The sequence below is a fragment of the Pleurodeles waltl genome, chromosome 6 (assembly GCF_031143425.1).
Source record: "Pleurodeles waltl isolate 20211129_DDA chromosome 6, aPleWal1.hap1.20221129, whole genome shotgun sequence".
NCBI lineage: Eukaryota > Metazoa > Chordata > Amphibia > Caudata > Salamandridae > Pleurodeles > Pleurodeles waltl.
The window spans coordinates 723701727-723713789 of NC_090445.1; the positions used below are offsets into that span (position 1 = coordinate 723701727).

Genomic DNA, 12063 nt, shown 5'->3' on the forward strand with positions numbered 1-12063 from the left:
TAAGTTTCAGGGGGCACCTCTAAGGTGCCCTCTGTGGTGTATTTTACAATAAAATGTACACTGGCATCAGTGTGCATTTATTGTGCTGAGAAGTTTGATACCAAACTTCCCAGTTTTCAGTGTAGCCATTATGGTGCTGTGGAGTTCGTGTAAAACAGACTCCCAGACCATATACTCTTATGGCTACCCTGCACTTACAATGTCTAAGGTTTTGCTTAGACACTGTAGGGGCACAGTGCTCATGCACTGGTACCCTCACCTATGGTATAGTGCACCCTGCCTTAGGGCTGTAAGGCCTGCTAGAGGGGTGTCTTACCTATACTGCATAGGCAGTGAGAGGCTGGCATGGCACCCTGAGGGGAGTGCCATGTCGACTTACTCATTTTGTTCTCACTAGCACACACAAGCTGGTAAGCAGTGTGTCTGTGCTGAGTGAGGGGTCTCTAGGGTGGCATAATACATGCTGCAGCCCTTAGAGACCTTCCCTGGCATCAGGGCCCTTGGTACCAGAGGTACCAGTTACAAGGGACTTATCTGGATGCCAGGGTGTGCCAATTGTGGAATCAAAAGTACAGGTTAGGGAAAGAACACTGGTGCTGGGGCCTGGTTAGCAGGCCTCAGCACACTTTCAATTCAAAACATAGCATCCGCAAAGGCAAAAAGTCAGGGGGTAACCATGCCAAGGAGGCATTTCCTTACAGTACTGATGAGAGAAAGTTCCTTTGCGTCCCATGTTGTAACCAGTGTCTCTCTTCCAAAGTCCTCTGCAAGCAAAACATTAATCTAGTCGCTTGTAGCCAACTATCACCTTTTCAGAAATTGCAGTCACATTTTTCTTAACCAATAAATAACATTCAAAAGGGAAGGTGACCAGGAGAGGGCTCGAGCTTCGTTTCCAAAAGTTTATTTTTCATGTAACAAGCAAAGCCAACAATCAAAACAATATTGCTTGGTTTTTGTATAGCAAATGTTTTCTCAAGTGTCACCGTCGCACACAGAAAGAGTATATATAGGACAGACAGCTGTAACGCGATCCTCGTCACAGGCAGAGAACAGTGTCAAAATGGGCAGCAGAGCACAAACTTTTATGAAACGACTTTGATCTCAGCATGAATAACATTGGTGCAAGCTGCTCAAAACAAACCACACGCAGAAGTAATAGAAGTTTTTATTCTCACACATAGCTCAGGCAGCAGTCTTGCAACATCCCTCACTATCTTAGTAGAGGTGCAACGTAGACAGCAGCACAAGATTCTGTCACACATAGATCACTAATTGAGCATAGTCACAAAAGAGCGATTTTCCCTGACACAGCAGTTCCTCAGCACAAGCCGTGGCAGGACAAGCTTCCTTCATATACATAAAACACTTAGGCTGGTCAGTCAATCAAACAACAGTTTGTATAGCACTACTCATCATCCATGGGGTCTCAAGGCGCTGTCAAGGGGGAGACGGTCAGTAGAAGAGGCAGGTCTTGAGGTCTTTCTTGAACTGGTTCAGCGAGGGGGCCTGCTTGAGGTGGATTGGTAGCTTGTTCCAGGTCTACTCTGCGAGGTAGGAGAAGGATCTGCCTTCACTGTGCTCTTCCTGATTCTAGGGGTGGCAGTGAGGGCAAGTTGGGAAGATCAGCGTTGTCTGGCAGGGGTGTAGAAAGATAGGCGTGGTTGAGGTAGGCCGGCCCGATGTTGTGCAGAGCTTTGTAGGCATGTCAGGAGCTTGAAGGTGATGTGTTTGTTGATGGGGAGCCAGTGCAGGTCTCTAAGATGGGCTGTGGCGCAGCTGTGGCGGGGGATGTCTAGGATGAGTCTGTGTCGCGTTCTGAATTCTTTGGAGTCTTGCTTGGAGCTGCTTCATGATCCTGACATAAAGAGCGTTGCCGTAGTCTAGTTTGCTGCTGACAAGTGCGTGGTTGACCGTCCTTCTTGCCTCAGTGGGGATCCACTTGAAGAACATCCAGAGGAGGCGGAGCGTGCGGAAGCATGGCAGTGAGACAGCGTTGACTTGGCAGGTCATGAACAGCGTGGAGTCCAGGATGATGCCCAGGTTGCTTGTGTGGTTGGTGAGTAGGGGGTGCTTCTGAGGGCAGCTGGCCACCAGGAGGAGTCCCAGGTGGAGGGAGTGTGACCCAGGATGAGGATCTCAGTCTTGTCCGAGTTGAGCTTGAGGCAGCTGTTTTTTAACCAGTCGGCCACTGCTCTCATTCTGTTGTGAAAGTTATTTTTGGCTGTTGATGGTTCGTCGGTGAGGTAGAGAAATAGTCAGCGGGTCCAAGGGTGCCCCTGAGTGGCTAGAGTTCATGAGCTTTCAGGTGTCTTCTGTGGAGATGGGGGTCCATTGGCTCGGGGTTGGCTGGGTGGTGGTGCTTGTCTGAGGTGGAGGTGGGATTTGGCTCGCAAACCCATTGTATATCTCCTGGATTTTTGGTGGTGGAAAAATGTGGCAAGGTCGTCGCAGAGGTCATGGGGGCGGGGGGAGTCTGTGGTGTCCGTGCCTGGGTTCGTAAATTTTTTGACTTTGAAAAGTTCTTTGCTGTTGTGTGCGTTGGTGCTGATGCATTCCTGGATGGCAGCCTTTCTGGAGGCTCTGATGCGTTAGTGGTGCTCAGTGACTGCTTCTTTGTATGCTATGTGGTCAGCCATGTTTTGCTATTCCTCTATTTTTGTTAGTCGTCTGCAGGTGCGTTAAGACTCTTGGATGTCAGTTGTGAATCAGCTGGGTTTCTTGTGGTGCTGATTTCTGTTGGTTTTTCTTAGTGGGGGCTACGGTGTTTGCGCAGTCGGTGATCCATCGGTGAAGGTTGCAAGCTGAGTCGTTCGCATCCACGGTCTCCGGTGGAGGTGAGAGGCTGAGTGCGTCAGTGAGCTGGGCTTCGATGACCTTGCTCCAGTTCCTGCAAGGGGGGGGGGGGCTTGTTGTTGCATGGCGGTCTTGGTAAATGTGGGGTGGACACAGTTGTGATCAGTCCAGAAGTGTTCAGAGGGAGATGTTTCCTGCTGAGTAGACGCTGTCAAGGGTGTGTCCTGCTGAGTGGGTGGGGAGGTTGACTAGTTGCTTGAGTCCAAGAGTGGCGAGGTTGTCTAGTAGTTCATATGGTGTTTGGGTCGTTGCAGTTTTTGAGGTGAAAGTTGAGGTCACTGCGGAGGATGTATTCTGTGAGGATGTTGGGGGCAATGAGGTCGACAGTGGCTTCGCTGAACTGGGGGTGGGGTTTGGGAGGTATTTAGGCAAGGGTTTTGCAGAGAGAGATGTTTAGGTTGGTCTGGATTTGGAAGTGCAGGTGTTCGGTGGTGGTTGTCTGGGTTAGGGCCTCATTGATGGTCATAAGGTGGAGTGCGTTCCTACTGATTAAGATGATGCCTCCTCCTGGTCGGTTGACGCAGTTTTTGTGGATGATTTTGTAGCAGTCTGGGATGGCGATGGCTGGGGTGGGTGTTATCCAGGACTTCATGAGGAAGGTGACATCAGGGGCGATAGTCAAGGAGGTCCCATTCTTCTACTGCATGCTTGACTAAGGGAGCGGATGTTAAGAAGTTTGCATCTGAGGTGTCCGGCTGGGCTCAGGGTGGGGTGCTATGGTGTGTGAGGGCAGGTGAAGGAGCAGTTGTGGCAGGTGAAAGGCCCTTTATGTGCTCTTCGGGGGAGGTGTGGTGGCAGCAGCAGTGAAAGCTCTCTCCATAGTGCCTGAAGTCACTTTTAGGCACTTGAAGCAGTTATTGTTTCCCGATGCTTGAACTCAGCAGGGCCAGTATGTTCTGTTCCTGACCTTTCCTTTTACAAATCATTGTTTTCAAACACGTTAGTGAAATTGAAGTGAACCAGTACTAAGGCTCTTAAAATATATGGTTGTTAAATAAGAATCCAGGAATAGAGGATGGTGTCGCTGGTGATGGAGCTTCCAGTAACCCTGTTGTTGGCACCCCTGACCCTAATTTCCCTAAATTGTGATTTAGTCAAGCTGCTAGTTTAGTTGCTCAAACAAAGAAAATATTTAATTTAAAAAAAAACTCTGTAAACCGGTTTTGTGTAGCTGGGAGGCTCATCATGAAGAGTACAAAAACAACTTGGAGCCTCCTTCTCTTTTTCACATGTACAGCTGAGAGGCAGAAAAATCCAGGCATGACAATCCCATCTGTTCATTTGAGAGATGCTTAAAAAGGAAGTATTCTCACTTTAATGCATTGGTGGCCTTGGCAATAATCAACTAGCCGTCTCTTTCCCATCCTGGCTTGTGATTTGTTGTTTCCCAACAGTTCTAAAAGTAAAACAAGCCTCTAAATCTCTTGATGGCAGATACTAATTTTGGTATCCTTCTAATAATAGTTACTAATTACACAATCAATGGAAACATAATAGATTTTTTACTTGTTTTCCAAGGATGCTGCATTCTCCACATGCTTGAATGCTGTTGGAGTTCTTAGGGACTGATACCTTGTCAAAATGGTTTCTTAATTCAAGAAGTAATCCAGGCAATCTCGGGTAGCTAACTTCAGTCTTTCTACAAAAAGGGCCAGTAAGACAGATTTCTGTCAATGTGCATCTGGAGGCAAAATGTGAAGAATATTTTATCTGCAGGCTCCGCTCCTTTAATACTAGTGCTGTGGTGTATCCTAGTGCCATTAGTCATAGTGATGACCTGTGCATCTTCCCACTTAACTGGCTACAGAAAAAACCTATGCAGGTGAAGATGAGAAGGGCTTGTGGATTCACCTTGCGGGCTAGAGTGCTTTTAGTCCCCTCCTTTAAGACGCATTGAGCAGTAGGGAGTTTGGAAACATCCAAACTTTCATTGCACTTGTGCCTGTAGGACAGGCTTCCATTGCCTTCTAATAGGACAAGCAGGCACGTGTGAGCTGAGTGGAATTTTAGACTTTGAGAGTGTTTGATAAATAGGGAGACCTACTAGGATTGGATAGAGCTAGGAATGCCTGCTACTCTGAGCTCGTGAGAGAGGGCACTGTGCTTTATCAAATGGCAGTTCTCCCTTTTACAGGAGCACAACACCCTCACGTACGAGCTGCAGAGCATCATTGCAAGCAGCGACCAAAGGCCTCCCTCTGCGTCCTTGGCAACTGCTGAATGAACCACATGCGGTCTGATTGAGGGGAAGCATCCAGCTATTATTCTATCTGGATTATGACCATTTTATCAAATACCTAGAGCTGATAGTTAGGTTGTTCGTACTCTGATAGTTAAAGGGATTTTCTGAAACTCTGATGACAGTAACCTCTTTTAAGAGATGTGATGCCACTCCTTATTGTAGAGGCGATAGTATCTCAAGTGTTGTGCTGTTCTGTGCTGGTGTTGGTATGGCATTGAGAGTCAAGATTTCGGTTTTATGTGGTAGTAAATTAGTCTTCAGTTTGTCGTCTTCTAGCCTGCTTGCTGGGCTTGGAGATTATTAAATAGCATTAGTAAACAGAACATACAGCTACTCATTTACCATTTGCTTTTGTTAGAAGTATCTCGAGGCAGCACAAGCTGATGATTCGGTAATCAATCTAATATAGTTTGTGGGTGATATTCAGATCTTGCAATTTTTCCAGAGCACGACCCTGCTCTCGATTTGTTTGTTTTCTCCTTGCTGTGTCATGCTATTTTTGGCAAGATGGTCATTAAATCAGTTGATGCCTGGGGTGCCATGTGGTTTATTACTTGCTTTGAATCTTTACATGAATTGCCCCTTCAGAAAAAACATATTGAAGTTAGGATTTTTAGAACTTGAGGCGGCAGATGTAGCATTTATGATGGCGAAGTAAGGTGTTAGAGTGAGTGTCATGCTATTGATGTTTTATCAGATTTAATGTGAAGACCACCCGCCTTGTTTTGTTTTGTTTTTTCTAATTCTGTTTGGAAGATGTGCGGATCTTCTGGAAACTGAGTAAAGGACTTTAACGCACCTAAGTGTAAAGTTATGCACTGGGAAAAGAAATATCCTGAGAAGTACAGATTCCCAACTAAGGTGTTCACAATATTAGTATTTGCTTACTCTGTTCACCTCAGTGTAACAATACATTGTAATGAAGCCATGCTGAGGGTAAGGGAATTTCGGATCCATGGAAAGATGAAAAACATGGAGGCAAAGAAATGTGTTACTGATATAAATGCCACTTGTTTTCTATCATATGGAGATGGGTGTCCTATCCTTAGGCCTCATGTTGGAGTATATTGCCCAGTTCTACAACCCTTATCAGGGCTCACCTAGATTACTAATTAGAATTCTAGAGGCCTTATTTAGTACATCACCCAATGTTATTGCTTGATTTGGAATATTGTCAATTATAGGAACTCATCTAGAGCATAGTGTTTAATTCTAGAGTGTTCACCCCTCTCCAAAAAGACAACATATTGTTAGCCTGCATACAGGTGATTAAATGATGGATGAGTGTAATAAATAATGGCGAGTATCCCTGTTGGAGTCAGTTTGAAAGATTACATCTGGCAGAGGAAAATGCACATACAACTAGAGGGCACAGTAGGAGAGTGTTTGCAACATGAGACTATTTTAGGGGCAGTTCGGTCTTGGAATGGCCTGCAGCAGGAAGCAGTAGAGCGAAAACCGGTAACTGGATTAAAGGATTTGATCAAATGGAGGCAGAAACGCTGAGAATGTGGGATAAACCTGTACACCGTGCATCCGTACAGAGCAGATAGGCGCTGTCAATACGATCGATGGGCGGTGCTTCTGTCAGCACATGCCTCAGTGAAAGTAAAGTCAGCCTTGGCTTTTAGGCAGATTCTGCAACTTGTGTTCCTGAATGATGTTGGGTCGTAGATTTTCTCTGAGCCAATAATGGCTGGAACAGTGTTTAAAATGATGCAGCGTATATTCTTCCTAACGTGGGGGCTTTGTGTAATGAAGACGGGTTTCCCTTTATCAGTGAACTGTGAGGTAGCTAAGTGCTACAGTTGTTGTTTGTCGAGTGGCATATTGTGAAATTCATATTCTATGAACGTCGTATGGATGCGCGGGAGGATGTAGCCATACTGACCCAAAGACAAGCGAACTGAAAGTGAAATATTGAAAAAGACAAGGTGCTAAATTATTGAAGTAAAATTAAACCTAGTGTCATTGCATAAATAAAGCATTTAGCCGGGGGTAATGTGTGCTATATGTCACCCATAGAAAATCTATTTTCTACATCATTTTAGAACATAGGTTGTAGAAAGCTGATAAATAGTCCAGGAAAACGTGGTTCTAATCCTGGCTGTCCCACTTGACCACATGCTGTGGGCCTCAAGAAAACCCTTTACCTCCTGCGCCTCAGCATCCATACCAGGCAAACCTAATCAGCTTGCTGGCAGTCTAAACACCAGTATTATATACTAAACAAAAGACAAATGTTATGTTCACGCCTTTGTTTCACACCTTGTTCTCATGACGCCCTCATGAACACATAACGTGCTTAATTTGGCTTAAGCAATATCACTGTGTGGGCACATAAATGGCCACAGTCTGCCCTGGAATAGGGTGTCAGCTAAAGGGTGTATCTTGCCACACACACTGCAACACACAAGGGCTGATAAGACACGGGTTGGAATTTTTTTCTGCTCCTTGTGGCTTTCTCCCTCTTATCAGTAACAACACAGATTAAAAGGAGCTAGTTGTGTCTTGCACGGACCCCAGGCCTGTAGGCCCACTTTTTATTTGTTTGTTTATTGATTTAAGCCCAAAACATTGTGCATTTAGTCAATACAGATTGTAGTAGTAATATGTAAATTATAAATCTCGGCGCATAGAACATGTAATTCAAACCTAAGCCGTAGATAACCTCATCCTTTCCATTTAAATAGTCTCGGGTAGGAGGATATTTTTGCATGTTTGCTCTCAAATAGCCCTGTCCAGTGTTGGGAACCCATTTTCTTCTGTATGTTCTTGCATATTTGTCGAGTCAAGTTGAGCGAAGAGTTGCTTTGATGGAATGGCTTGCCTAGCCAGTGACCAGGTCAGAGCATGCCTGTTTCATGTATATAAGTGCGGGGTAATGGGCTCGTTACTATAACTGCGTGAGGGAGGTGCAACGTGTTGCATTTGGTACTATTTGAACCTTTTTCCCTTAATCCTTATAAGAACAGTGAAAGCAAACGAAAAACTGAGCATTTATTCATCCTTTTGTACAATATTTTCTAAATATTTTGTGCTATTTGTTCATAATGTACCAGTTATAAAGGTGTCCGTAAAGCAGAGATTTAGAAACACCTCAATTAGCAACGGGCTATTTCTGGTGACTCTTGCACCAAATGACATTTGATTGTGTTTGTTCCTTCCGCTGATGCATGTCTCTGTTTTCAGCACTTTTGTGTGTCCTACGGAAATTGTGGCCTTCAGTGACAAAGCAAATGAATTTCGTGATGTGAACTGTGAAGTTGTGGCTGTGTCGGTGGATTCGCACTTCAGCCATCTCGCCTGGATCAATACACCAAGGAAGGTAAGGGCAGCTACCTTGTTAGGCTGTCTGTCTCTGTCAACAAGGGTATACAAACAGCTTTGTTTCTCTCTGACTGTATCCACCACAAACACAAAATATAGGATAGGGGTGTCCCAAATAGTTTAAAGTGTCCCTGCCTGTCACCCAGAAGGGCACTTCACTAATGCGTCCCTTACTTCCCCTGCGCGTCATCTAGGCCAAGAAAGCTCTTCCCGGTTCTTCTCCCCTCCTCCATCCCCCAACCACTTCCCTACCTCCCTGGCATCCACTTGTAATATAAACCTTCTGTACAGTACTGTGCTAGATAGGGTTGCGTGAACGCCAGTGCATAACGTACAATATGAGCTAGCTAACAGTGCAAACCTAAGCCCTATTAGACTTTTTCACCCTCTACAATCACTTCAAACTTTAATTTAGGATATCTTGACCAGCTGTGTTAGTGGGTGGGAAGGCTCCATTTTAGGATAACGGACATTGCATTTACTTGGGATTTAGCTTTCTTTTTGTTTCTTTTTTTCATAAAGATTATGAACAGATTAGCATCTAAAAGAGTAACCAAACATTTGCATTTATACAGTGTGTAATCTGTGCTGTGTAAAACAATCTGAGGTGAGCTTTTACCTTTCACTGTTTTGATACACTAGCACAAATTAAAAACATAGTCCAAAATCATGAATCTGAAAAGCTATGCATTTCTAAAAACAAGACAAATTTATGATTTCACAAAGTGGTTGTTTTGTATATATTTTCCACATATTTACTGGAAATGTTCATTAGATTCACAGAATATTTAGATGCGGTCAAAGAGAAACGTGGCTGCTTGGATACCCTTGTTGACAGTAATACAAAATAGCTACAACTTGATTTCAATAATGTATATGTCTTAGAACGTTGTGAAATTATACAGTAGATTTGGCCCTCTGAAATCTTATAGAAATAGAGCACTAAGTCGGAATACATTACCATTATAATTTACACACATTTTTCGGTTAAAAAAAAATACACCCCACACATAGATCGTGGCTAGAAAAGTGACAACACAGAGCAAAAGGTTGCATTTTTTGTAGCAGGGAGTTGCTGGTTACAATGGATAGACTGAAAGAGCACGCTTAAAGTGTAAAACGAGGATTTTTTTTATTGAAAGGGTGGTGAATGAATGGATGAGCCTTGTAATAGAAACAGTGGAGAATGTGTCTGTACAGGATCGCAGTGTTTTTTGAAATGTTAAAGCCAGAAATCAAACCTTGGGCTCCTGCGTTCGTACTTAACTATTTAGCAATTAGTCCACACCTCCTTTGTGTGGGTTAGTGCCAGTGAAGACAGTAATGTTTTATTTTATATCGAGATGTTGCACACAAAGTCCTTAAACAAGAAACGATAAAGACTCGGGGGCATTCAATCTAAACATTTCATTTGAATTTGAAAACTGAGGTAAGGTCTGATTGTTCATCCTGAGCAGGCCTCACTTAAAAAAAAAAAAAAGTCTTTAAATTGTGGCATTAAACTATTGGTGTTTTAAACGAATGTTCTTCAAAGCTGTTGAAGAAGGATTCGATAGATGCCTGGTTAGTTTTAGATCTCTAAGCAATGACCACTTTACAGTAAGTCTGTAAGTGACTAACCGTATTGTGATACTAAGTTGTGACAAATGCCAGTTGTTTTTATTCAATTTTTAATCCTCTGAAAGTGCTCGAGGGGCAGTTGTCACCTGTGACAGTATCACACACATAACCTCAGTTGCACCTGTGCACTGTGCCCATCATCCCAATTTATATCTTCACTGGTCCTTAACTTGCTGAAGAGATGTTCTCAATCTGAGGTTCGTAGATGATCTCAAACAGGTTGCTTTGAATGAAATAGAAAAGATATAGTTTAAATAGATCAGACGTGTAGGTCAAAATGGTGCATTTTTTGACTGCTAACTCGAGTGACTACCCCCATGCAGCAGCAGTGGGAGGGCAACAAGTCCATGTTGACACCACCATCGACCAGGGGAGCCCTGCGGACTGAATCAGTTATTCTGCCACCCATAGGGAGACCATGCAAAGAGTTCTGCAGGCCTGCCGCTGCAATCAGTGTGAAACGGGTGCATGCACCCTTTTTCACTACAGATCACTGCACCAGATCGCTATAAGTCACCCCTATGGTAGGCCCTCTCAGCCCAGAGGGCAGGGTGCAGGTACCAGTGTGTGAGAGTACCCCTGCACTAGCAGAGGTGCCCCCACAAACTCCAAGCCCATTTTCCTGGACTTTGTGAGTGCGGGGACGCCATTTTACGACTGTAGTGGACATAGGTCACTACCTATGTTTAGCTACATAATGGTAATTCCGAACCTGGGCATGTTTGGTATCAAACATGTCAGAATCATACCCCAATACTGTTGCAAGTATTTGAAGTATGATTCCATGCACTCTGGGCTCCTTAAAGGACCCCCAGCATTGCTACCACCAGTCTTGCAGGGTTTTCTGGGCAGCCCAAGCTGCTGCCACCCCTCAGACAGGTTTCTGCTCTCATGCTGCCTGATCTGATCAAGCCCAGGAAGGCAGAACAGAGGATTTACTTTGGGAGTGGGAGGTAAAACCCTCTCCCATTGGAAATAGGTGTGACTGGCTTGGGAGGGGTAGCCTCCTCAAGCCACAGGTATGCTTTGAAGGGACATTTGGTGCCCTCCATGCATAAACCAGTCAACACTGGGGGCTCTGCTCTTGTGCAAAACTGGGTAGTGGAAAGGGGAATGACCACTCCCCTGTCCATCACCTCCCCAGGGGTGGTGCTCAGAGCTCCTCCAGAGTATCCCTGGGTTCTGCCATCTTGTTTCCAAAGTTGACAGGGAACTCTGGGAGCATCTGAGTGGCCAGGGCAGGCAGTTGACATCACAATCTCCTCCTAATAGGTGTTTTCCTGGCTGGGTGACCAATCCCCCTTTCAGGGCTATTTAGTCTCTCTCTCTCTTGGGTCGGTCTTCAGATTTGGCTTGTGAATTTCCAGCAGGACTCCTCTGCAACCTCCACTTTGACTTCTGGCCTCCAGAACTGCGACTTGAACCTCCAGGACCCGACAAGCTGCCTCCAAGAAGAAGAACTCTTCTGGAACATTGTTTCCAGGGCTCCTGCCAGCAATTGGAACCTTTCTACCGGCTGTGCATCCACTGAGGGCAGCGTGTCTTCAGTCTACACTAAAAGAAAGAAGGAATCTCCCTTGGAGTGAACGAGTCACTCCCCTACATCCGCAGACACCTGCTGCAACGACGACCGGCTGCGTGGATCTCCTCTTATCCGGAGCTTCGTGGATTCTGCATCACGGTTGGTGGTCCGTAGAAGTCCTCTTGATCCTCTCTGCCAGCTTTCCAACTTTGGTGGAGGTAAGCCCTTGCCTTCCCACGCAGGACAGTACCCCGATGCACCACGTCTCTTTCGGCTACCAAGGCTTGTTTGCATCTTTACAGGATCTTCAGGCGATGCGTAGCTCCAGTCCCCAGTGCTCCTTCGGGTGATGCCCAGCCCTCTGCGTGGTTATCCTGCGATGTGGGATCCCTTTCTGTAGTGCTGCGTGGACTCCTTCTGCGACTTCTGTGTCCCTGTCCTGTGGGTGCTGCCTCTGCTCCTGTGGGCTCTCTGTCGCTGTGGGCCTCCTCTG

General features: G+C 45.3%; 1 protein-coding gene across 2 annotated transcripts in view; it reads left to right on the plus strand.

Moving 5' to 3' along the window:
* PRDX3 (peroxiredoxin 3) overlaps window positions 1-12063 on the plus strand; it is a 54527-nt gene that overhangs the window by 27974 nt on the left and 14490 nt on the right. For both annotated transcript variants that reach the window (XM_069239237.1, XM_069239239.1), the window contains exon 4: window positions 8291-8426. In XM_069239237.1, coding sequence (XP_069095338.1) covers window positions 8291-8426 — 136 coding nt within the window. The remainder of the gene's footprint in view (window positions 1-8290; window positions 8427-12063) is intronic.